This window comes from Lutra lutra, chromosome 1 (assembly GCF_902655055.1).
Source record: "Lutra lutra chromosome 1, mLutLut1.2, whole genome shotgun sequence".
In the NCBI taxonomy this organism is placed as follows: domain Eukaryota; kingdom Metazoa; phylum Chordata; class Mammalia; order Carnivora; family Mustelidae; genus Lutra; species Lutra lutra.
The window spans coordinates 138,993,088-139,017,036 of NC_062278.1; the positions used below are offsets into that span (position 1 = coordinate 138,993,088).

Below are 23,949 nucleotides of genomic sequence, written 5' to 3' on the forward strand. Positions count from 1 at the left end.
CAAAATAGAGATTAGGGTATAGGGAATTCTGTTAGGCTTCACACAGGTCTGCATCCTGGGATGCATTTAAATTTGCATACACTGTCCTGATTTCCAGTCACTCTGCTGGGTATGGTGAATTCAGTCTCTAGTGATCATGCACATGGGTCAACCTAGAACATTCCTGTCCTTACCAACACATAACCTTCAAGCTTCTCGACTGAGACCATGTCTGTTCTGTAGCTTTGCTGTTGGGTACCCATTTCAGCCATACATTTTCTCTTGACAGTGAGCTCTGGTTTCATGTGGTCTCCTGAATGTTAACTTCCATCCCAGGTGTCCTTGGTCTGCCATCATTGGATACTCCTCTGTGTCTTCTGGGTATAAAACATTCAGTTTAATGTTTTATAAATTAGGCATTAGGAAGCAAGAAATCTAGACTGGGCTCAGCGGTTTACCAATCTCTTAACTTCTTTGCAGTTTGGTGTCTTCATCTACAGAGTGAAATGGTTAGTCTAGATCCATGCTGTCCAGTGTTATAGCCACTCGCTACATGAGCTAATGAGCACTTGAAATATAGCTACTCCAAATTAAGTTGAGCTTTAAGTATAAAATACCTGCCAGATTCTGAAAGCTCAGTATGAAAAAAGGGAGCTATCTCCTTAATATTATTATATGTTGAAATGATATTTTAGGTATATTGAGTTAATGAAAAAAAAATATATTTTTTATTTGACAGAGATCACAAGTAGGCAGAGAGTCAGGTAGAGAGAGAGAGGAAGGGAAGCAGGCTCCCTGCTGAGCGGAGAGCCCGATGCGGGGCTTGATCTCAGGACCCTAAGATCATGACCTGAGCTAAAGGCAGAGGCTTTAATCCACTGAACCACCCAGGCGCCCCTGAAATATATTATTAAAATTAATTTCACCTGTTTCTTTTTTCAGTGTTGCTAATGGATGACTTAAAATGACACATATGGCTCACATTAATTTTTTTTGGTTAGCGCTGGCCTAGAGCTTTCAGGTCCCCTCTCTGAAATTGTTTCTTATTTGAGATTAGTACAGTCAGGTTCAGTTTACAGAAATTCAACAAAGGGTCCTAACACAGCACTTCAGTGGCCCAAACATTTCTCCTTATTTTAGTATTAATAAAAATTCCTTATTCGGGAACTACTTATTTATTTATTTATTTTTTTAAAGATTTTTTATTTATTTATTTGACAGACAGAGATCACAAGTAGGCAGAGAGGCAGGCAGAGAGAGAGGAAGGGAAGCAGGCTCCCCGCTGAGCAGAGAGCCCGATGTGGGACTCGAACCCAGGACCCTGAGATCATGACCTGAGCCGAAGGCAGCGGCTTAACCCACTGAGCCACCCAGGCGCCCGGGAACTACTTATTTAAATAACAATCTGGTTCTGTGATCTGGAAGGAGGAAACGCCATTGTGATCAAATCACGATTGGAATTTTTGTTGTCATTTTGGAGTCCATTGTTCTGAACTATGCCAGGACGTACTGATTATTAAATTTGACTAGTGATAGTTCTTTGCAGTTGTATATAGGAGGGTTTTTTTTTTGTTTTTTTTTTTAAGATTTTATTTTTTTTGACAGAGAGAGAGATCATAAGTAGGCAGAGAGGCAGGGAGAGAGAGGGGGCAAGCAGGCTCCCCGCTGAGCAGAGAGCCCAACACAGGACTTGATCCCAGGACCCTGACTGAGATCATGACCTGAGCCGAAGGCAGAGGCTTAACCCACTGAGCCACCCAGGCACCCCAGTTTTTTTTTTTTTTTTTTTTTCAGTGCCATCACTTTTTCTGATAAACATAGACGCATAAACATGGGTCATGTAGACACTTATATTTAAACATTGCAATGGTAGACATTGACAGCCCTCCCCCCCAACCCCTGCCCTGTGGTTATGTCTGCTTACCTGCTTATTTACAGTAGAAACTTTCTAAGCAAAGTAAAGACTACCATGGACCAATTACACTAGAGCTTACTTTCTTGACTAGGAGTAGGTATGAAGGGACTATGAGTGTTTTTCTCATGGACTGTTTCAAACATTTAAATCATAAGTAAATCATTTTCTTTAGCCTTACCCATTTGCATAGACCCCTACCACTTAATCACTCCTAGTTCCCATTTATATTTGTACTATGCAGATGCCAAGTGATATAAATAGGGGGCCTGGCACTGCCATCCGAGTCAAGTCATCATATTTCTCTTGGCTGGGTGTCCTCTGTTTTTGTTTTGTTTTGTTTTTTTTTAAAGATTTTTTTTTTTTTAAGATTTTATTTTTAAGTAATCTCTACACCCAACATGGGGCTTGAACCTACAACCCCAGGATCAAAAGTTGCATGCTCTATCAGCTGAGCCAGCCAGCTGTCCCTGTTTTCGCTAATTCCATCTTTTACACATGGGGTTTAAAGTGGTCAGGAGCTGTGAGTCTGGGACAGCAGGAGGTAAAGCGGGTAAATCTGGTAATATTTGTTCTCCTCACTTGATGTAAGTTACTTTTCCCTACCTTCCTTGGGTCACGAAGGCCTGTTGACTTTCTCTCTGTATGCCTCCTTCCAGCCCTGCCTGAATTCAGGTCTCTTCTCTGTGTTCTTTGGTTGTATATGCAGCAGCACCTGGAGTCCCCAGTTCCATCCTTGTGCACCTGGCTTCCCAAGAAAGTAGTGATCCAGTCCGATCTAAACATTCTCCCGTTTAGCCCCTCTGAGCCTCCCACTCTCTTCCGGATGACGTCCGGCTTTGGCTGAGCCTGCAGGATTGTTCTGGCCTCTACTGTCTGGCCTTTCCCCCAGCCATCTCTGCTGCATTTTGGCCACCAGGCTGCTCCTTGTTCTTGGCATGTTCTTTGCCCTTTCTCCCACCTCTGCTGTAGACCTGGAGGCTCACATCACCTGCCCAGCATTTCCTTCATTCTCCAGGGGAAGGCTTCTCACCTCCAAGGTTTGACTTGTCTAGAGCCTGGTAGAGAGAATAAAGGTTTTCTTGGGGCTGCATTGCAGTGTTTGTTCCTTGCATCACTATAATTATTTATAATTATATATATAAGATATATAATAAATGATTATATAATCTGTAATTATATATAATTTATAATAATTTATTGTAGGCTTTCTGTAGGAGACTAAGATTAAGGACTTTTTCTCTAGTTCCTAATCTGGTCTGTTCCTTGGGCATAATTTGGCTTATTCCTTCATTGATAAACACTCATTGAATTCAGGAGTACTAAAAAGATACCGGTTGCATTTATTTGCAGGGGAGCTCTCACAGTTTATAGTCCGTGCCTGCACTGTGCGTAACAGTAGCCGCTAGTCTCCTGTGGCCGCTGAGCTCTTGAACTGTGGCGTGAATTGATACGCACCACAAGTGTAAAATGCACGCTGGTTTTGTAAAATGACAAAAGAATGTACACTAATAATAATTTTGTACATTGAGTTCATGTTGAAATGAAAAATCTGGTGTGAAGTTAAATAAAATGTATTAATAAAATTTCACCTATTTTACCTTTCTAAAAGTGGCTGCTAGAATATTTATATGTACATTTGTGGCTTGTATCCTGTTTCTGCTGGACTGAACTCATCTAAAGGGCTCTTAATCTTTAACTTCTCTTTTTCTCCATCCAGATCTGAGATTTCAAAAGAGGAAACCACTTTTAAGTGATAAACTTTGGCACGTCAGTCAATTCAGAAGGTTTCATTGAAGGAATTTGTTTTACCTCTTTTAGCTTTGACCTCAAATTCCCATGAGCACAAAATGTGTTTGAACAGCTTACAAGGGCTGCGGATGCTGTGCTGTTTGCTTTCTTTCCAGTCCAGAGGAGCGGAGACATGGTAGCGTCCTGCCCAGCTGCTGCCTGTTCACAGCACAGGGCATGTGAGGACTGGCAGGCTGTCCTCAAGAGAAGTGCAGGCCAGTGATCCACAGGGCCAGAGCCGAGAGAGGGTCCCAGCATATGGTGATAGTGTGCTTCCTGTTCCCAGCAAGGCAACAGCTGCACCGTGATCCTTGGCTGCAGGCGTTTGGCAGGTCTCCCTGGGGCACCCTGGGCCTTTGCAAGTCTGGCACAGCGCTGAGAGGTGCCAAGGTACATCTTCCTGGAGCGAGAGAAAGAGAGCAGAACCTCCCACAGTCTTCTGGCTCCCACCTTCCCCCTGCTTCCCTCGGCTCTCTACACACGGGGGGCACTGGGCAAAGCCATGGGTGACGAGAAAGAGTGAGCTTTTCCCACAAGTCAGGGGTTGGCCAGTTTGGGGTAATGCTATCCATGCTTTGTACCATACTCTCAGAAGACTATTTGAAATGAAAGCAGGGTCCTTTCTATTTGATTATTCAGTTCCAAGTGGATGGAAGATTTAAAAAAAACCAAACTTAGAGAAAAATCATGAGAAAAGTAACAAAGGACATCTCCAAAGCAAAACCCCATTTTGCTCACATTTACCTGTTGGTAGCATTATGCTCTATTTGCCTTTTTTTTTTTTTTAAATATGTATGTGTGTAGATCTATATATATATTTTTCCTGGATCGTATGAACTTATGTTGCATATACATCGTAGCCTTTCCCTACATACATTGTATATTTCCTAAAATCAAAGCTATTCTTTTACCTAACCTTAGTTCAGTTACCAGCTTAAGTAAATTTTAGCATTTCTGTCATATTTTAATGTACTGTTTGTATTCTTTTATCAGTTGGCCCAAAAATGTTCTTTATAGCATATTTTCCTTCACAGGTAAGCATCCAGTCTAGAATAAATGTGTAGTTAGTTGTCATATGAAGGAAAACAGTTTGTCTACTCATACTCAAAACCTTTCCAGAATACTTCTGGTGCCAAATGTGTGGGGTTTTACACACGAGCAATTCTCCAGCCCTCCAGTGGACAGCTGGAGGGTATCTTGCAAATTCTAACTCACTTCTACACTGCCTATAGTTAGTGTAGACCCCACAGGTTAAAGGCTCAATCCCTCTCCTTCCTTCACTTCCGATGCCAGTTGCATGTCCCAGTTTTACCTGTGCTTCTGACCAACTGGATGTAAACTGGGAGATTCCGATGACCCCTTCCTGGGGTTGGATAATTTTCTAGAGCAGCTCACAGAACTCAGAAGAAGGTTTGCTTATTTGATTACTGGTTTATCATAAAGAGATGCCCAGAGCAAGGCAGGGGGAAAGGAGCATGAAGTTCTAAGTACACCACTCTCCCAGCACCTTTCTGCAAACACCCTTTGAAGTTCTCCAGACTCTTTCTGTTAGGGTTTGATGGAGACCACATTATGTAGTCATGATTGATTGCATCTTTGACTATTAGCGATTAATTTGGCCTCCAGACCACTTCCTATCCCCATCATCGGTAGGAAAGGTGGGGCTGAAAATTCCAACCCTTAGTGACTTCTTTGGTTTCCCTGGCAAACAGCCCCCATCCTTCAGGGACTTTAAAAGGTCATTAACAGAAACTCAGGTGTGATTGCAAGGGACTTGTTATGAATAACAAAAGACTCTTCTTTCACGTTATTGCTCTCATTACTTCTGAAATTCTGAGGGTTTTAGAAACCCAGTGCCAGGAAAAAAAAAAAAAGCACTGTGCCATGAACAAAAACCAAATATGTATTTCTTTATAAATTGCGGTATCACAACAGGTCCTTTTAGTTTCCTTTAATCTGGAGCCGTTCCTCAGCTTTTTTTCTGTTTTGCTTTGTTTTGTTTTGTTTTTGGTCTTTTGTGACCTAGACATTTTGGTGGAGGAATGTTTTAAGTTTTAAAAACAAACTTGTTAGAGAGCTAGGAGAAAATACATTTTTGTCCTTGTCTGTTCAGGAAGGGAGGACCTTTGCAAGCAAGACCTTAAAGAAATGCCAAGCATAGATTCGACTTTATGAAAAATTTAGAATTCCTTTACAGCCTACCCAAAAGCCCAACAAAATCTGGGAGCATTTACAATGAATAGGACAGACTTAAAGCTCTTTCAAGGCAATAAGAAAAAGACTAACATCCTAAAACACAGGCAGGGGATCTGAAAGTATTGCCCAAAAGAACAAATACAGATGGCCAGTAACCTGAAAAACAACCCCCTCCAAGGGCATTCCAGTGAATGCGAATCAGAAGAGCAGGGACTCATTAATTTTCAAGATTGATTCAATTACTGAGAAGGATTCTTCACTGTAGGCAAGAGTGGGGGAAGGCGCTTTCTCTCACAGGGTTGGTAGAGTGTGCATTGATGGGAATTTCACTGGTGGTGGAAGGTAAACCAGTAGATCCAAGCGCTTGCTTGCTTGCTTTATTTATTTATTTATTTAAAAGGTTGGTTTTGTTTTTTGAAAGATTTTATTTATTTATTTGACACACAGAGAGAGAGAGAGATCACAAGTAAGCAGAGAGGCAGGCGGAGGAAGAGGGGGAAGCAGGCTCCCTGCTGAGCAGAGAGCCCAAAGCTGGGGCTTGATCCCAGGACTCCAGGATCATGACCTGAGCCAAAGGCAGAGGCTTAACCCACTGAGCCACCCAGGTGCCCCTAAAAGGTGTTATTTTTTAAGGCATCTCCACACCCAGCCTGGGGCTCAAACTCACAACCCTGAGATGAGGAGTTGCACGCCCCACTGCCCAAGCTGGCCAGGCGCCCCTACAGAAGCTTTAAATAGCAGTAATTTCGTGTTACGAGTTCTGCGGCAGATGAACTGCTGTAGATTTGTGGATTATAGGTGACAGATTTTGAGTTGTTATTTTTTAGTTTTTAGTCACTCCAACTACACCAGAGAGGCCCGTTCTTTAGGAAAATAAGTTTTAGACAATTGAAGGTAACATATTAGCATCAAAAAGGCTTCTTTAGAAAAGATTAAAAGAAGGGCTTCTTTCCGTGAGGAGTGACCCTTTTTAGTTAAAAATGAGTTACCGGTACAATAGCTAGTTTAGCTTGGTAGTTAGAGTGAGGTGCTCCCGGGTATTTGCATGGGTTAGGGGTGATTATGGGCTCCTGATGAAGTCCTGTCTGTTTCTGGTCAGCAGGTCCGGAGACTCTGTGTTTGGATTTGGTGGAAGTGGGCTCATTTGTAGAAAATGGTGTTCTAGGAAGAGTACCCTGGGCTCAGAGAACACAGTCTGGGGGTTTCGGTACTCTGGGCTTGAGATCCCAGTGACCAGCAAGGTAGGAAGAGGGAAGAAAGGTGACTCTGGGAGACCGTGAGGAAGCTTCCTGGAATCTGGTGACTGGGAATACACAGGAGGTAAAGGACAACAAAGGAATGGATGACAGGCTGCCTCTCACAAGCAGGGCTGGCAAGAGGGAATTGCCATCTTGAGGAAGGCCGTGAGGATTTTGACCCGAGGGTGAAGTTTGTCTTGATGGTGGCACACTGATGCTGAACTGGGGAGGTTGTGAGGTAGTTGGTGGTGTGGATGTGATGAGAGGAGAGAGCTGACAGCTGGATACAGAGACTGGAAAAGAGGTCTTGGTCAGAAGGGGCCCGTAGGTGGAGAGTGTGAGCACACAGCAGGTCCATACGGTGAAGTATTTATACAGTGCAGACCTGACTGTCCTTGTCTAGCTTTCTCGTTCCAGGGAAGCTTCTCTTTCCTAGTAACTTGTCCAAACCTACTGGCTTGTTGTTTGTTTTTTGTTTTGTTCTCTCCCCCTTCTCAAGGGGATGAACCACCCCTCTACTTTCATCTGTCTTCCCCCATCCCATTGTTTATTCAAGGAAGCTTAACCCTTTTCATACAGTAGTATCCTTCTGCCTCAGTATATCCCCTTGTACCTCAGACGCCCCTTTGTTTTATTCTCAGAGGAAGAGATACCTACACTCTTGTGCTGCAGAGGTTAGCCCCATTTATCCAGTTCCGCCTTTTCCTCCCTCCTTCTGGGAAACTTGCTGTTCTGTTTGCCCCCAGTCTCCAGCTCCTTAGTTCTTTGTGCTTTGGCTTACACATAGAGCTTTGAGGAGAGATCACAGACTTCATTATACAGAGAATCAGAAGGAAATGAACTTCCTCAGGTCTCACTTCTTAGGTCTTTTAATGTTTATCTAGTCTGCTCTTCAGAATATGCTGAAAGATGTTTACACACAATGCTTTCCAAACTGTGGAGCCCCCCACCACAAGAGGAGGGGGTGCCCCCCCAACTTCTCCTTCTGAAAAATAGGCATTTCCACCTTTGTTTTAACCAGAATAGCTCTTTCTAGTTCTGATTAATAATTCATTTGGGTTAAGTGTTTTGTGACTTAAAGAAAATGAACTACTGGTTTAAAAAATACATCATGGGGGCACCTGGGTGGCTCAGTCGTTGGGTGTCTGCCTTTGGCTCGGGTCATGATCCCAGGGTCCTGGGATTGAGCCCGGTGTCGGGCTCCCTGATAGCAGGAATCCTGCTTCTCTTCTCCCTCTCCCACTCCCCCAGCTTGTGTTCCCTTTCTCAGTGTGTGTCTATCAAATAAATAAATAAAATGTTTAAAAAATAAATAAATAAATCATGGCTTGTACTTCCATGAGTTAAACTCACTTAGTTAGCACCTTAGAGTGTTCATACTGGGGTGAATCTGAAGGAATTGATGTTATATATATTTTTTAAAAGATTTTATTTATTTATTTGACAGAGGCACAGCAAGAGAGAGAACACATGCAGGGGGAGTGGGAGAGGGAGAAGCTGGTTCCCTGCTGAGCAGGGAACAGAATGCAGGACTCTGGGATTAGGATCTGAGCCAAAGGCAGACTCTTAAACTTAACTGACTGAGCCACGCAGGCACCCTGAATTGATGTTATATTGTGAACTGATTGCTTTCATGGCTTATCACTGAAAAGCAATTAAACATTACAAGGCAAAAATAGTCTTCAGTAAAATTATTTCTGTAAATAATTGACATAAAAATTTTGACCTAGTTGTCTCCATAATGAGGCTCGTGTCCCAAAGGCTTCAGACTGACCTCAAGGAAAATTTTGCAGACTTAAAAAAAAAAAAAGAAAAAAAAAAAAGGATGACCTGTGCAAACACTCTACCTAGAAGGAAGTCTAATTTGGGGCCTCTTTTAGAAAATGTTGAAGTCACATTGGATAGCCCAGTAGAAAGGAATAGATTTGCATTTTATTTTTTCACATGCACACACACATATATATTTGTAGTTTTCCCATGATATGTTACTTAGGTTCTGAGAGACATTTTAGTCAGTTACTCTATTTCTGTTTGGTAATGTAACAATACAGTGTTGGTGTTTTCACATTTAGATGTATGTACTAGATTTATTCCAATATCTAAGGCAGATCACCAAATTTCCTTTCTTTCCTCTTATCTTTTAAAAATGCATGTAGAAGGGCCTCTTGGTGGCTTAGTTGGTTAAGTGTCTCCCTTCGGTTCAGTTCATGATCCCAGAGTTCTGGAATCAAGCCCCATGTTGGGCTCCCTACTCAGTGGAGAGCCTGCTTCTCCCTCTCCCTCTGCCTGCTGCTCTGCCTACTTGTGCACTCTCTCTCTCTTTCACAAATAAAGAAATAAAATCTTTAAATAAAATGCATATAGTTATGTGCACATGATGCCCATCACCAATATCTCATGACCTTGGGCCCATCACTCTGCCTTTCCATTTTTCTGCACAAAGAAGGGAATGAAAAGGGGGTGGCTTCTACCCCCCTGATTCTGAGTTCTTTAATCTGGCTTCCTTGTGGACATTTACAAGTCCCAACCTCTTAGTATCCTAATTAAGTATCCTTAATCCTCTTGACTCTGAAAATGGTTTTGGTTGGGTATTTTATTTTTTTATTATTTTTTAAATTTCTTATTTATTTATTTGACAGAGAGAGAGCGCAAGTAGGCAGAGAGGCAGGCAGAGAGAGAGAGGGAAGCAGGCTCCCTGCTGAGCAGAGAGCCCAGTTCCGGGGGGCTTGATCCCGCACTCTGAGATCATGACCTGAGCTGAAGGCAGAGGCTTATAACCCCCTGAGCCACCCAGGCACCGTTGATCGGGTATTTTAATTTGTACTCCCTCAGAAGCAGATTCCAAGACAAGGATTTGAATATAAGAAGTTTATTGGGGGGGGCGAGGGACACCTGGGTGGCTCAGTGGGTTAAAGCCTCTGCCTTCAGCTCAGGTCACGATCCCAGGGTCCTAGGATTGAGTCCCGCATCAGGCTCTTTGCTCAGCCGGGAGCCTGCTTCCCCCCCCAACTCTCTCTCTCTCTGCCTGCCTCTCTGCCTATTTGTGATTTTTCCATCGAATAAATAAATAAAAATAAAAATAAAAAGTTTATTTAGCATGAAGCTAAGGGAGTAGAAAAGTGAAATGAGGCAGAGAAAGTGGCCAATAAAGGGTGAATTACTGAGCCAGCTCCCACCTTGGGTGGCTGCTACTTAGTTTTGTGGGGGGGAAATTTAGGAGCCAGTTATTCAAACTGGGGAATGAGGGATCTGGGTTTGTTTTTTTGTTTTTTTGTTTTTTAGATTTTATTTATTTATTTGACAGACAGAGATCACAAATAGGCAGAGAGGGAGGCAGAGAGCGAGAGAGAGAGAAGGAGAGAGAGAGAGAGGAGGAAGCAGGCTCCCTGCTGAGCAGAGAGCCTGATGCGGGGCTCAATCCCAGGACCCTGAGACCATGACCTGAGCTGAGGCAGAGGCTTAACCCACTGAGCCCCCAGGCACACCTGGGGTTTTTATTTGTAGGCTAATGTCTTAGTTTTGGGTTGAAGGCTGCTCTTAAGGGGCAGGTAGGTGGCAGAGCAGATTACAATGGTAGGAAAAGCCCTTAGGTAGAGAAATGGAGTTGCTGGTAGTTGGATGCCGGGAGGTATGCCCTGAAGTGGTAAGGGAAGGAGATGAAGGTAGGGTACCAGCAGAATTCTTTGTCCCAGTCTCCTGATTGAGCTTCATGGCTTCTTTATTTTTTTTTCAAGATTATTTATTTGAGAGAGAGAGAGAGAGAAAGTTTGTGTGCATGAGCTGGAGGGAGGGGCAGAGAGAGAGGGAGAGAGTGAGGACAAGTAGACTCCCCACTGAGTGTGGAGCCTGATGCAGGGCTCGATTGCAGGACCCCAGAATCATGCCCTGAGCCAACATCAAGAGCCTGACACTTAACCGACTGAGCTCCCTGTGTGCCCTGAGCTTTGTGGTTTAATGACAGGAGCACGGTGGTTTCTGGAGTAGACTGACCCATGCCTGACACTTCACAGGTATTCCTTAGTATTCTTTAGTTATATCTCCTTTTAAGAAGGCAGGGGAAAGCGCTCTGCTCTTCTCCATAGTTTAGCCTTTAAAAATGATCTCAAACCCTTCTGTATGTAAGCATTTCTAAGCCAACACACCAAGGGCTCTACCCAAGTGCTTTCCCCTCAGAGTGCGGGAGCCTGTTATGTGACAAGCATAGTAATAAATGCTGGATGTGCAGAGGTGAGAGGCAAGACCCTGACGGAGGAGTTCCTGGGCCAGGGGCTGGTTATTGAGTGGCTGACCTAAAGAACCCTTTCCAAGTGATAAAGGACTTCAAGTAAATCACCTAATCAACAAAAAGTGTGCTTGTGGGTACTTTGGGATTCGGGTCAAACATTCCTCCCTTTCAGACCCTGGCTCCATCTTGTTGGCTGAGTGACATTGGATGAAACAGCCTCAGTTTCCTCACTTGTCAGATGGGATTGCTGATACCTACTTGTGGGATTGTTAGAGGATTCAGTGCACTAACCTTGATAAATAGACCAGGTTTGGGTAGAAGAGAGGACAGGACATGGAGAGAAGGTTGATGGCTAGGGCACTTACTATATATCTTATAAGAACTTAAGGTAGGAAAAATGGGTTTGGGGGCTTGATTATGGAAGGCACTGAATCTCAAGCTCAAACAGACCTTGGGACATGGCTGCAAGGGCAGTGAGGTTTCATTGCATCTCAGAAAGGCTGAGGGAAAGGGCCATCATTCAGTCTTCACACTAATAGGATATTCTTGGCTCACTGAGCTATTCACAGGCATGGTAGAGACCAACCATATTCTTATGTGGAAACATAGCAATTTAACACTGTCAAAAAGCAGAAACAGGGGCACCTGGGTGGCTCAGTCGTTAAGCGTCTACCTTTGACTCAGGTCATCCCCAGGGTCCTGGGATCAAGTTCCTCATTGGGTTCCCTGTTCTGCAGGGAGCCTGCTTCTCCCTCTCCCACTCCCCCTGCTTGTGTTCCCTCTCTCACTGTGTCTCTGTCAAATAAATAAATAAAATCTTTTTTTAAAAAAAGGCAAAAACAGACCCATAAATACAGAGAACAAACTGATGGTTGCCAGAGGGGAGGGTTGGGTGGATGGGTAAAATGGGTGAAGGGGGTAAGGGGAAGTATAGGCTTCTAGTTACTGAAGACATAAGTCACGGGTGGGGGGGGTATAAAAAGGATAGTGCAAGGAATAGAGCCAGTGATACTATGAGAACAGTGTGTGGTGACGACAGCTGTGTCGGTGGTGAGCACAGCAGAGTGTAGACTGGTTGAATCACCATGTTGTGTGCTGGAAATTCATGTAATGTTGTGTGTCGACCATACTTCTGTTAAAAAAAAGAGCTTAACACTATGAGGACCACCACGTGGTGCCAACAAGGTCTGGATCTTAAACTGTACATTACTGGAATACATTAGCTGCTGGCCCATTTTTGGTCTTGAAGGGGGAGGCTAAGGCTTAGCAAGGTGACAGTCTTTTAATTATGAGTCGACTTTGTGAGAAGACCTAGATGTACAGAAGTTCAGAAATTCCCTCTGTTGACAACGCCATCTGATGGATGGGTGTCCTGGAAGGTTTTGAGAGAGCCCTTTTCTGTTTTAAAATTGAGAATGTTTGCAGTTTCCAACTCACGTGTCACACAGGTTGTTCCTTTGGTCTTTGTCTTCAGCTGCTCATGTTTCCCACCTGGAAAATGTGTCCGAGGAAGAAATGAACAGACTCCTGGGAATAGTGTTGGATGTGGAATATCTCTTTACCTGTGTCCACAAGGAAGAAGATGCAGATACCAAACAAGTTTATTTCTATCTATTTAAGGTGAGGTTTTTTACCATTTTTAAAAGGCGTTTTTCTTTCTCTCATTGTTCAGATGTGCTCAGTTTCTGCACACCAGGTCGTGGGTGGGAAGGCCCTCAGCTCATGATACGTTTGCCCTCAGGGTTTGTGGAAGCATGCGATTCTTCATGAGGGATTCTCTAAAATGACCCACCACGTGTTGGACACATCACTCTCCTTGAGAGCCTTCATATTTGTATGCAGACTTGAATATCTTGATTTGCTTATGCGTGTAGATTTCTTTCCATCCACTCATCTGTTCATCCATCCAAGTATGTGTTGCACACCTGCTCCGTGCATGGCACCCATGTAGGCATGAGGGATAGATCAGTGGGCAAAGTCCTTGCCCTCAAGGAGTTGACTTTTTAGTAGAAGAGGCAGACAATCAACCAGTAAATAATATATTTGCAGGTGGTGATAAGTGCTGTGAAGAGAAACAAAGTAGGGTAAGTGGAATCAGAATGGCAGGGATGGTGGTGGGGGGGAGGACACAATCATGAGGAAGGGTAGTTAAGAAAGGCCTCTCTGAGGAGACCACAGATGAGCAGGAACCTGAGCTGGGGGACAGGAGCTATTGCTGAAAAGGGCTGGGGGAAGAGCTTTTCAGGCAGCAGAAGCAATGCCGTCTAGTGATGGGTGATGGTGTGATGTGGGAGGAGCAAGGAGGCCGGTGTGGTGGAGCCCGGTGACCAAGGGGAGGGAAGGAGGAGATAGGGTTGGAGGATGGCCCCAGGGCCTTGACTCCCACGCTTCACAGAGAGGAATCAGGAATTTCCAAATTTGGGCATCTCCCTATTGTCCTGTGTCTTGTTGACCCCAGTCACTGGTCACCAGTTACTGCTCCCACTTCCCCACTCCCCGTAGCTGCTGCTTCCTGCTCTGCCTGAGATCCCCTTGGGTCACATCCATCCCCTTTCTGCAGACATATGCCTCCCCATCTTCTGACTGTAGTCAGGATGGACAGGGGTAGGAGAGAAGTGGGTGGTGGGAGCAGAAAGATGAACTTCAGGGGGCCAAAAATACATTTTTAAAGGGAGCAGACAGAAGAAATAATTAAAAAACAGAAACCTTGCTTTTGAGGGCACTGTTGATTATGTTGTATTGTGTTATACTTAAAAGGTTCTTTAAAACAAAACAAAACAAAACAAAACAAAATGCTCCACTCAGAGCTTATAGCCAGGAAAGGTTTGCCTCTTTAGTGTGCACCGTGCTTCATTTTATATGACAAGGAGAGAAAAATTTTCCACTGAGTTCCTCTTTTGCTTTAGCTGCTAGGAATCTCAGTGCAATTTTTCTGCTCAATTCCTGTAGCTTTTTTTTTTTTTTTTAAGATCTGAATTTACTTGATACATAATTTTCCCTTCTCCCCATTTATTAACTTTTGTATTTTTTTTTCTTTTTTTTTGGGGGGGTGTTACTTATGGGAGTTTGGGGATAGATAGGAGATAGGTGTGGAAGTGAGAATTGTATTTTTAAACTTTGGGGTCATGTGTGGGGATACTGGTTCTACAAAGATAAATGGGAGGTTGGAGGGAAGAGAAGGGGAGTGGGGGGAGACAATGTACCACTGAGTTCCCCACCTCCATTAGCAGGCACTGGTCTACTCCAGGTGACAAGTTGTTGACATGGCTATGAGTCCTGAGTCATCCAGATTGAACCCTGGCAGGTTCATGCTGTTTAGAGCTTCTTTGGAAAAAGATGTTAGTTGAAGAAAAACAACGTCTGCATGACTGCAGTGATTATTTTTCTTGGAACTGAGTGGCCTGGCAGCTCCACAGCCCTGCTGGAAACGAAGGTGGTGTCAAGGTTTCCATCCTGCCGACCTCCTCAGGATTCTGGTTATAACTAACCAAATAGGCTAGGCAGCACTGCTCTGCTTTGAAGTCCTTTTCTCTCTCTCTCTCTCTCTCTCTCTCTCTCTCTCCCTCTCTTCCCACCTCCCTCATTTTTAACAGCAAAAATGTGTTTACTCATGGGAACAAAATCTAAAATATTCAGCATTCTCCCCCACCATACCCCCCCACCCAGAGTCATTCTCTGGGCCAATAAGTAATAAATCCTCCATTCCTTAGCTTTTGAAAGGCAGTTCCTGTGTCTCCTATGTCTCAGTAATTAAATTAGAATTAAATGTATTATTCCTTTAGTAACATTTAAAAACCTTCAGGCTTAGATGTTGAAAATAAACCCAATGAAAAGCTGCTTCCTAAACTCAGTGTTTTCCTCAACTGTGGCACCAGAGCTTGACTCTCTGGGCTTCAGTCCTGGCTCCATCACATGTGAAAGGTGACTTTGGGCGAGACATTCTCCCGTAGTTTCCTTATCGGTAAAATACAGTGATAGCACCTACGTCTGAAGGTTGTTAGGGGTATTAAATGAGATACGACATAAAGAGCGTCTGGGGAACCTAAGGGTGCAAATGCTTGCCGCTGGTATTAAATTTCTTTTCTGTGGCCACTTAGCCCAGCTCCATCCTTTTGTAGATGAAGAAACTGACATTCAGCATCTCCCCAACCCATTAGTTTATCTCCAAATTGAAACCCCCAGTGGACCAAGTTTTCAAATGGTCTTATTTTAACTGGGCAAAGAAAGTAGGCAGGCAGAATGATCTGTATTTGAATTTGATGATCTATCCATATCCTTAGAAACATATTAGTGACTTTTCATTACTGCATGTTTATTTTTTATGAAAATGGGCACAATACATTGAAAGGATCAACAGATGCCTTACACTAATTATGTATATGGCACCCCAGAAGGAATTGAGGCCCTTGTAAGACATAGTTCAGGGGAACACATGGGGACCTCAAAAATTTGTCCATTTCTGTTAACTCCTGGGAGCATGATTGCCACATCTTGTTTCTGTTGAAAAGGCAGTAAGTTGAGAAAGGAGAGAAAGATATAACTTAAATAAACGCATGGTCATGCCATACCTGGCCCACATGTAAAGGTCACAGGATTTTCAAGCAAAGGTTGAAGGTAAAGGATTTCAATATGAAGTTTATTTTCAAAGTAGGTCTTGATTAGTGACTCTGTTTTTTTTCTTTTTCTCTCGGATATATATTCTTTGAGAGCTTTAAATTCCAGTGGCAAGGATTAAGAGCGGTGTTTTGTTTTGTGGGCATTGAGATGCCAGAACACTTGGCTTGTATTCTGTGCATGGAGAGGAAATGAAAAGAGACTGCAGCAGTGAAAGTTGCCAGTTGAGAGCCCTGCAGAATTCCTTCCCGAAGGGCCTGGGCCCGAGTTTACGCATAGGATGCACAGCTGGTACAAACAGCCCTCTCCCCTGGCCTCACTTGCACAGAATGGCTCCCTGCCTTTCAGGGGTTTAAATATGAACCTTCTTCAGGGAGCCTGGGTCACCCAGTTGATTGTATCTGACTCTTGGTTTCCGCTCTGGTCATGATCTCAGGGTCTTGAGATCAAGCCCTGCATGGGTGTGGAGCCTGCTGAAGGGTTTCCCTTTCTCTGTCCCTCCTCCCATGAGTTCTCTCTTTAAATAAATAAAAAAATCTAAAAAACCAACCAACCAACCCTCCAGAGCATGAGCACAGCCTGCAGGCGCCTAGCTGGGCATGGGCAGAGTGTATGTAGGTGTTGCATACCAGGCCTCTGGGTCAGTGGGAATCTGGAAATGGTGGGGAGAAGGGAAAGTGACTAGGATAGAGAGCCTGGTGCTACTGGCGGAGCTCTAGGCTGTGCAGAACATGGAAGGGGTTCAGTTTCTTATAATTCTGGTCGGGGGTATGAAGGCAAATTTGGGTTACCTGGTAGTCACCCACTTTTATTGACTTAAGGATTTATTTACATGTAGATAACATAATTAGAATATGGTGACTTCCCTTCAGAGACTGTGGTGTGTGTGTGTGTGTGTGTGTGTGTGAGAGAGAGAGAGAGAGACATTGATTTTTTTTTTCTTAATGATTTTTTTTGCAGCTCTTGAGAAAGTCTATTTTACAAAGAGGAAAACCTGTGGTTGAAGGCTCTTTGGAGAAGAAACCCCCATTTGAAAAACCTAGTATTGAACAGGTAAAATTTTAGTGGGGGGACATCCTTATTTTTATTGCTCTAAGGCTGAACAAACCTAATCTTCCATCTCGCCATGTGTCTTTCTTCCGTCCTCTATACCCAGCTTAGAGATGCTCACTGAGTGTGTAGAAATTGTCTTGGACCCTTTGCATCAGAAGTGAAAACTTAATTTAATAAATGATCTAGCTGTTGTCTTTTACGGTTGCTGTATATTTAGAATTCACTGCGTTTAGGGAAGAAAAGAATTAAGCAGAACGTGTAGGTCGTAGGAACACATGGAATGTGCTTTTTCTTGGTGTTGATGTTTTAAAATTAAGTCTTTGTCCTTTTGTTTGGCACTGTCTGAAAAAGCCTATTGAGGTGAGGGAATTCAGGAGCATTGTCAAATAAATTGTAAGTCAAGCAAAAAAACACAAAAAAGAAATGAGGTTTTGCATCCAGAAATTGACTTCCTGTTACATTATGATTCCTGGAAAGAAACCGGTTTACTTGGGAAATCTGTTGACATGTATAGACTTTTTCTGTGAAGTGTTGTATCTTTCCTCAGAGTCACTTTTTAGCCCGCCATTCTTTGGCTAAAGAAATTTCAGATACTCTTGACTGAATTTCTTGATGAGAATGATTACAGAAGATAGGACATCAGGGTCTCTACAAATACAAATAAATGTATTTTTATCAGTCAGTTTTCAGTAGAAGAAATTTTACTTTTGTCTCTAAACTCTATTCAGTAAGAATTTATTTGAAATTAGATTAGTTGGGAGTGTTCTACAGAAACATTGAATTATCCCGCAGATTCTTTTAAAAGCTCATGATTTTGAATAAGATTTTTTTTTTCTTGGTAAGCTTGCTAAAACCAAAAGAGTGATAGTAAGCAGTTTAAATTGTCATGCTTTAGTTCAGTGGAAGACATGCTAGCAGCTTTCTGATTAAAATTTTGGTAATGTAAAAGTGTAATGTGTATCCAAGAACTTCATATACATGATGGACATATAGGACATATACATGATGTCCTGTATGGATAGTGCATCAAGAATTATTCTGCAAAATAATCCTGTTTTATTGTTTAATAGGTTTTGACCTTTTCAGTCTGTGATTCTGATTTTCTCTTTAATGCTTGAGGATTGCAGCGGGCATAGAATAGCAACCCACAGCTTCTCTGTCTTGTCACTTTTCATCCACTGTGATCTGTGGCGCGATTCCCTCTGGGCATTCCTGTTTTCTAATAGGGAAAAGGAAGAGATTTTTGTGAATAGAGAAATGTCTGTTCTCTAGCTAACAGCCACCAATGGCACTGACTGTGTGGGTGTTCAGAATTAGTACGATTGCACAGCTGTGTGAATAAATTGCCTTCCCTCCTTTTCAGGGTGTGAATAACTTTGTACAGTACAAATTTAGTCACCTGCCATCCAAAGAAAGGCAAACAATTGTTGAGTTGGCAAAAATGTTCCTAAACCGCATCAACTATTGGCACCTGGAGGCACCATCTCAACGAAGACTTCGATCTCCCAATGATGATATTTCTGGATACAAAGAGAATTACACAAGGTAATTTGATGACATGTTCTTTTCTTTTGGCCTCTTAGAACCCATTGCAGATGTAAAATTACTACTTGTCCCTACAAGCAGAGGGTTGCCCAGTTATTGTGGTAACTCTATCAATTCAGAGAGAATGTTTGTATAATTTAACTTCTTATTAATACCATGATGTTTTGGGGTGTGAGGGATCCAAACCAGCCAGCCCTATACTATCCAGTTTGATAGTTGATAGCTACATATGGCTGCGGAGCACTTGAAATGTGGCTCGTGTGAATTGAGATTTCGAAGCATATACAAACAAACAAAAAAAAGAATAAAATATTTCATTAGTAGTTTTTTTATATTGACTCCATGTTGAAGTGATAATATTTTGGATATATTCAGTTAAGTTATGTTAAATTAATTTCATCTGTTTCTTTTTACCTTGTCAGTGTGACTATTGGAATATTTAAAATTACTTTTGTTGCTTACATCATATTTCTGTTGAACATCACTGATCTAGGTAACCATACTGTGACTCTTTAATGATTACACCAGAAACTTTCATTCATTTAAAAAAAAAAAAAACCAAGACCACAGATATAATAGCATTAAAAAATTTTTATAAAGAAGGAAAGGTCACGCTAGTCCCAGCACCATGATGGAACCAATATCATTAAACATGTTGTCTTCCAGTCTTTGCCCTCTAACTATTTTATATTATTTAGAATGAAAAAAAGTCTATAGAATTTGCATCCTGTTTGTCCCTGTACTTAACAGCATATCAAACATTTTACTGGTTACATTATGATCAGTTGAGTTGATGTACTGTAATTTGCCCAACTCTTTCCCTGTTGGTGGACATCAGGCTGTGCAAATATTCTTGGATTGCATGTTTTTTTCCCTTAACACAGGAATTTGTTTTTACTGTTTTTGAATTGCAGAATAATAGAACTGACTTTAAAAATCTTAAACATGACTTTAAAAATCTTGAACCACACAAAGTAAGATGACCTACATTTATTTTCATTTAAGTAGGAGAATGACTTGATTCCCATTTTATAACTTTCCCCCTTTTGTGTTTTATTTATTTAAATAATCTCTACACCCACTGTGTAGAGCTTGAACTCACAACCTAGAGATCAAGAGTTGCATGCTCTTCCGACTGAACCAGCCAGGTGCCCCCACCCCCTTTTATTTTTTATAGGCACATCAAGCTTGCTTCAGGAGGTACTCCTGACTTAAAGTAGGCAATTTTTTTTATAACCTGAGGAGCACTTGTACCCAGGTTATTATTTTTTTTTTTTTTTAAGATTTATTTATTTACTTGAGAAAGAGAGAGAGTGTGTGTGAGCAGGAGGAACAGAGGGAGAAACTCTTCAAGAGGACTCCCTGCTATGCTTGGAGCCTGAGGGGAGACTCGATCTCAGGAGACCCTGAGGTCATGGCCTGAGCTGAAACCAAGAGTTGGACATTTAACTGACTGAACCACCCAGGCACCCCTCCAGGTTATTTTCTCTAACAGCAGATGACATGTAGGAATGAGTATAGTTTAAGATGAGTTTTCCAGTCGCCTGGGTGGCTCAGTGGGTTGGGCCTCTGCCTTTGGCTCAGATCATGATCTCATGGTCCTGGGATCGAGTCCCACATCAGGCTCTCTGCTCAGCAGGGACTCTGCTTCCCCCTCTCTCTCTCTGCCTGCCTCTCTGCCTATTTGTGATCGATCTCTCTCTCTCTCTCTCTCTCTCTGTCAAATAAATAAATAAAATCTTAAAAAAACTATTTTAAAAAGATGAGTTTTCCTCTCTGATCATTGACCCAATATTCATGAGTAATATCCCCTTTCCTCTCCTCCCTTTACAATATATGTAATTTGAGTTATAAAGTATTTCCATACTAATGGACTTTTATAGGAATTACAGATTTCTTTATCAGTTTTTTAAAATTACATACTTCTATACTTTCATTTCAGAATTTTTAATGAAATAATACAGTTCCTATATTATTTTAAATGTCATTTATAATAAGGGTTAAGATAATCTATCAAAAATATAGGGACGCCTGGCTGGCTCAGTCAGTCGAACATGCAAGTCTTGATCTTGGGTTCATGAGTTCGAGATCCCCGTTGGGTGTAGGGATTACTTAAAAAATCTCTGTGTGTTTGTCTTTTAAACCCACCTGTGAACAATTGGCTAAGCTGAATATTTGCTAAAGCCAGACCTCTGAAAGTATTTACCACTCTTAACAGAGGAAAAATTGTTTCATCAAGAAGGAGAATTAAATGTAAAGCAGCATGGGAGGTATTACTGTATTTTAGAAAACAGTAAAAATATGTACCGTGTAGCATTTGGGAATTACCAAGAAATGGGTGGCACTTGCAAATACTTGAGGAGTAGTAAAATTAGAAATGGAACGTTGAAATGAACAGTGGGTTTGAATCATAGCTCCATCCCTCCCTCGTTCTGTATGATTTAGACCAGTCACTTCACCTCCTTGACCTTCAGTGTCTTCGTCTGTCCGAGTCTCATGAGTACCCTGAGTGTTCTGTGTAGCGTCTGGCACACAGGGCGGGTGGTAGGAAGATGCTAGTCATTGTTTTCCTCCCACACATGTTCTCTAAAACTCAGTTGCTGTCAGCGTGGGACTCGTTGCTAGAGTGTGTACAACTGAAGGAGAGTATCATTATTTGACTATTAACTTTAGAAACTAAAATAACAGGGAATAGAAAGACAACAGCAGATTCCTTTCCAGCCCAGCCTCTTGGGCCACGGGCCCAGGGCGGAAGGAAGACTGGAGTCCAACCATAGTGAAGAGAACCCTGCTGAGAGATTGGAATGAGTACACCCCGATGAGTTCCGAAACCTGCTGATTTCTAGGTGGAATGGAGACGAGAGCCTCTGTTAATAATAAATAAGGAAATGAAGGTAGACGACGCTCACCTCCCCCGCTTGCCCGCGATCACGCCACGTAGGTGAAGAAAGGGAAGTACAGAGAAGCAACCTGTGAAAATTATGAGAAGCAGTAATTGTTTCAGAGTAAAACCTCAGTGTCATGAGCACTTAGGATTTTAATAAACCACACACCACTACAGCATGGTGTCTCACCAATACTCATCTTCTCAAAAATGGGTAATATTACAGTCTGCAGGCACCACCAGGTTTTATCTTGATGTGTAAGTGAACCTCAGGACCTGTAATGCTGGTTCAGCATATAATTTACAGCAGTTGTAGCGGTTAGAACAAAGGGGCTGAACGCTTTGGAGCTTGTATGTCAGCAAGGAAATGGGGGGAAATCGGATTCTCTGTGGAAGAGACCAGACTCAGAGAATGATTATTGCAGAGCTACCCTGTGAAGGTTTCCAATAAAAAATTAAGTGCAGATTGAACAGTAGAACTGCTTAAATGACTTAATCCTCTCTGTTCTGAGTGAAGGAAAAATACGAATATTTTGCATATTGAAAATATCTGATATTGTCATGCTAACGTATAAGTAATATTAATAATTAATGGAAGTATATATCCCCGGAAATCACTATGGATTTAGAAAAAGATCTGGACAAATGTTTTGAAGTTTCCTGAATTTTGTGATGGTGCATTAATATAATTTCATGAAGAAATAACCTGAAAATAAAGTGTCTAAAAATGGCGACTTTTTTTTTTTTTTTAAGATTTTGCTTATTCATTTGACACAGAGCAAAAGAGGGAATATAAGAAAGGAGAGTGGGAGAGGGAGAAGCAGGCTCCTCACTGAGCAGGGAGCGGGATGCGGGGCTTGATCCAGGACCCCGGGATCATGATCTGAGCCTTAAGGCAGATGATTAACGACTGAGCCACCTAGGCGCCCCTGAAGATTGTGACTTTTTCAAATACATCTGACCAGCAGAATCTGCTACTAGAAGTGGTGAATAATTAGTTTTAGATTTTGAATTGTGCAGACCTTCTGTAAGGTGTGACGGTCACCGCTATACTGGGGAGCTGTTTTGTAAGAATACAGTGCAAGTTGGATATAACTAAGTTGATTTTGGTGAAACAGTTGTATGTAACCATTGTTGCGTGACTAAGCATTCATCATTAGGCGTGTAAGTCTAGGACAGTACGCAGCAGGAACATGGAAAGAACAGTGGGCTAGGGGGTAGGAGACCCCTAGTTGGGGTGAACTAGGACAGGTCACTTAATTCCTACAAACCTTGGGATTTTCATTCCAGCAAGTAGGATGACATGGTCTGTGCTCAAGTTCTCCAGTTCTGTTCACATTTAAAATTTATTTTATTTTATTTTATTTTTAAAGATTTTTATTTATTTGACAGGCAGAGATTACAAGTAGGCAGGGAGACAGGCAGAGAGAAAGGGAGAGGCAGGCTCCCAGCTGAGCAGAGAGCCTGATGAGGGGCTTGATCCCAGGTCCCTGAAATCATGACCTGAGTCAAAGGCAGAGGCTTTAACCCACTGAGCCACCCAGGCACCCCCTGTTCACATTTTAAAGAAAACAAGGTGGTTGCAAATCATCATGATGCTGTCAAAACTCTGAGAGAGTTATTTGCTGCATACACATGCCATTTTTATTAGTCATACATAAATGAATGAACTATCCTTTCACTGGTTTTTAGAAGACCTGAAACCAGTCATTTAGGTAAAATCTTTTCCTACGGTCAAGTGTTTGGAGGAGTGTGTGTGCAGAGACTAGGCATACGAATTCCCATTTCTTCTTTTCCATCCCACCCCGCTTGATGACCATGTCAGTCATTTAAAGTAGCACCCAGACACCACCCGTTGACTCAGTCTCTGTCTTACCATCCCAAGCACCTTAACATATTGATCAAATGAACTTAATCTTGGAAGTCAAAACAAAGCTAAATAGTATCAACTATGGTCTGTAAAATGGTTTTCAGAGGAAATGAATGGAAGTCTATTACTTGAAACATTTTACTAGACAGTAACAATCTGTGTTGCCTTCCCTTACCCTGGGAAGATTGCATGGCCTGTTAAGCACTTCTTTATAGCACTTCATGATTTTATGGTAATATTTATAACCTACCACTGCTATAGCAGAAATAACATCAGTTTTAAATAGACTCTTGGACATCTGTGACCCCTCCACAGATGGAAATGCTCTTTAGACTCAAAATCAGCACCTGCCGTAGACCCATAGTGTGAGCCACAAATGTAATTTATAATTTTCTAGTGGTTACAATTTGAAAAGTAAATAGGCACAGGACATTAATTTCAATAATGTGTTATTTTACCCAAGATGTAAATACTATTTCACTGTGTGATCAATGTGAAAAATTATTAATGATGCATTTTTACTTTCTTTTGTGTGGTCTTTAAAATCCAATGTGTAGGGGCGCCTGGGTGGATCAGTGGGTTAAAGCCTCTGCCTTAGGCTCAGGTCATGATCCCAGGGTCCTGGGATCGAGCCCCACATTG

At 42.2% G+C, this 23,949-nt stretch overlaps 1 protein-coding gene across 5 annotated transcripts in view; it reads left to right on the plus strand.

Moving 5' to 3' along the window:
* Positions 1-23,949, plus strand: part of KAT2B (lysine acetyltransferase 2B) — a 102,991-nt gene that overhangs the window by 35,875 nt on the left and 43,167 nt on the right. For 4 of the 5 annotated variants that reach the window (XM_047737840.1, XM_047737822.1, XM_047737831.1 and 1 more), the window contains exons 3-5: positions 12,816-12,961; positions 16,916-17,008; positions 18,372-18,553. In XM_047737840.1, coding sequence (XP_047593796.1) covers positions 12,816-12,961; positions 16,916-17,008; positions 18,372-18,553 — 421 coding nt within the window. Of the gene's footprint in view, positions 1-12,815; positions 12,962-13,109; positions 13,252-13,390; positions 13,426-16,915; positions 17,009-18,371; positions 18,554-23,949 lie in introns of those variants that run through there. The other variant, XM_047737851.1, reaches the window with a different exon arrangement.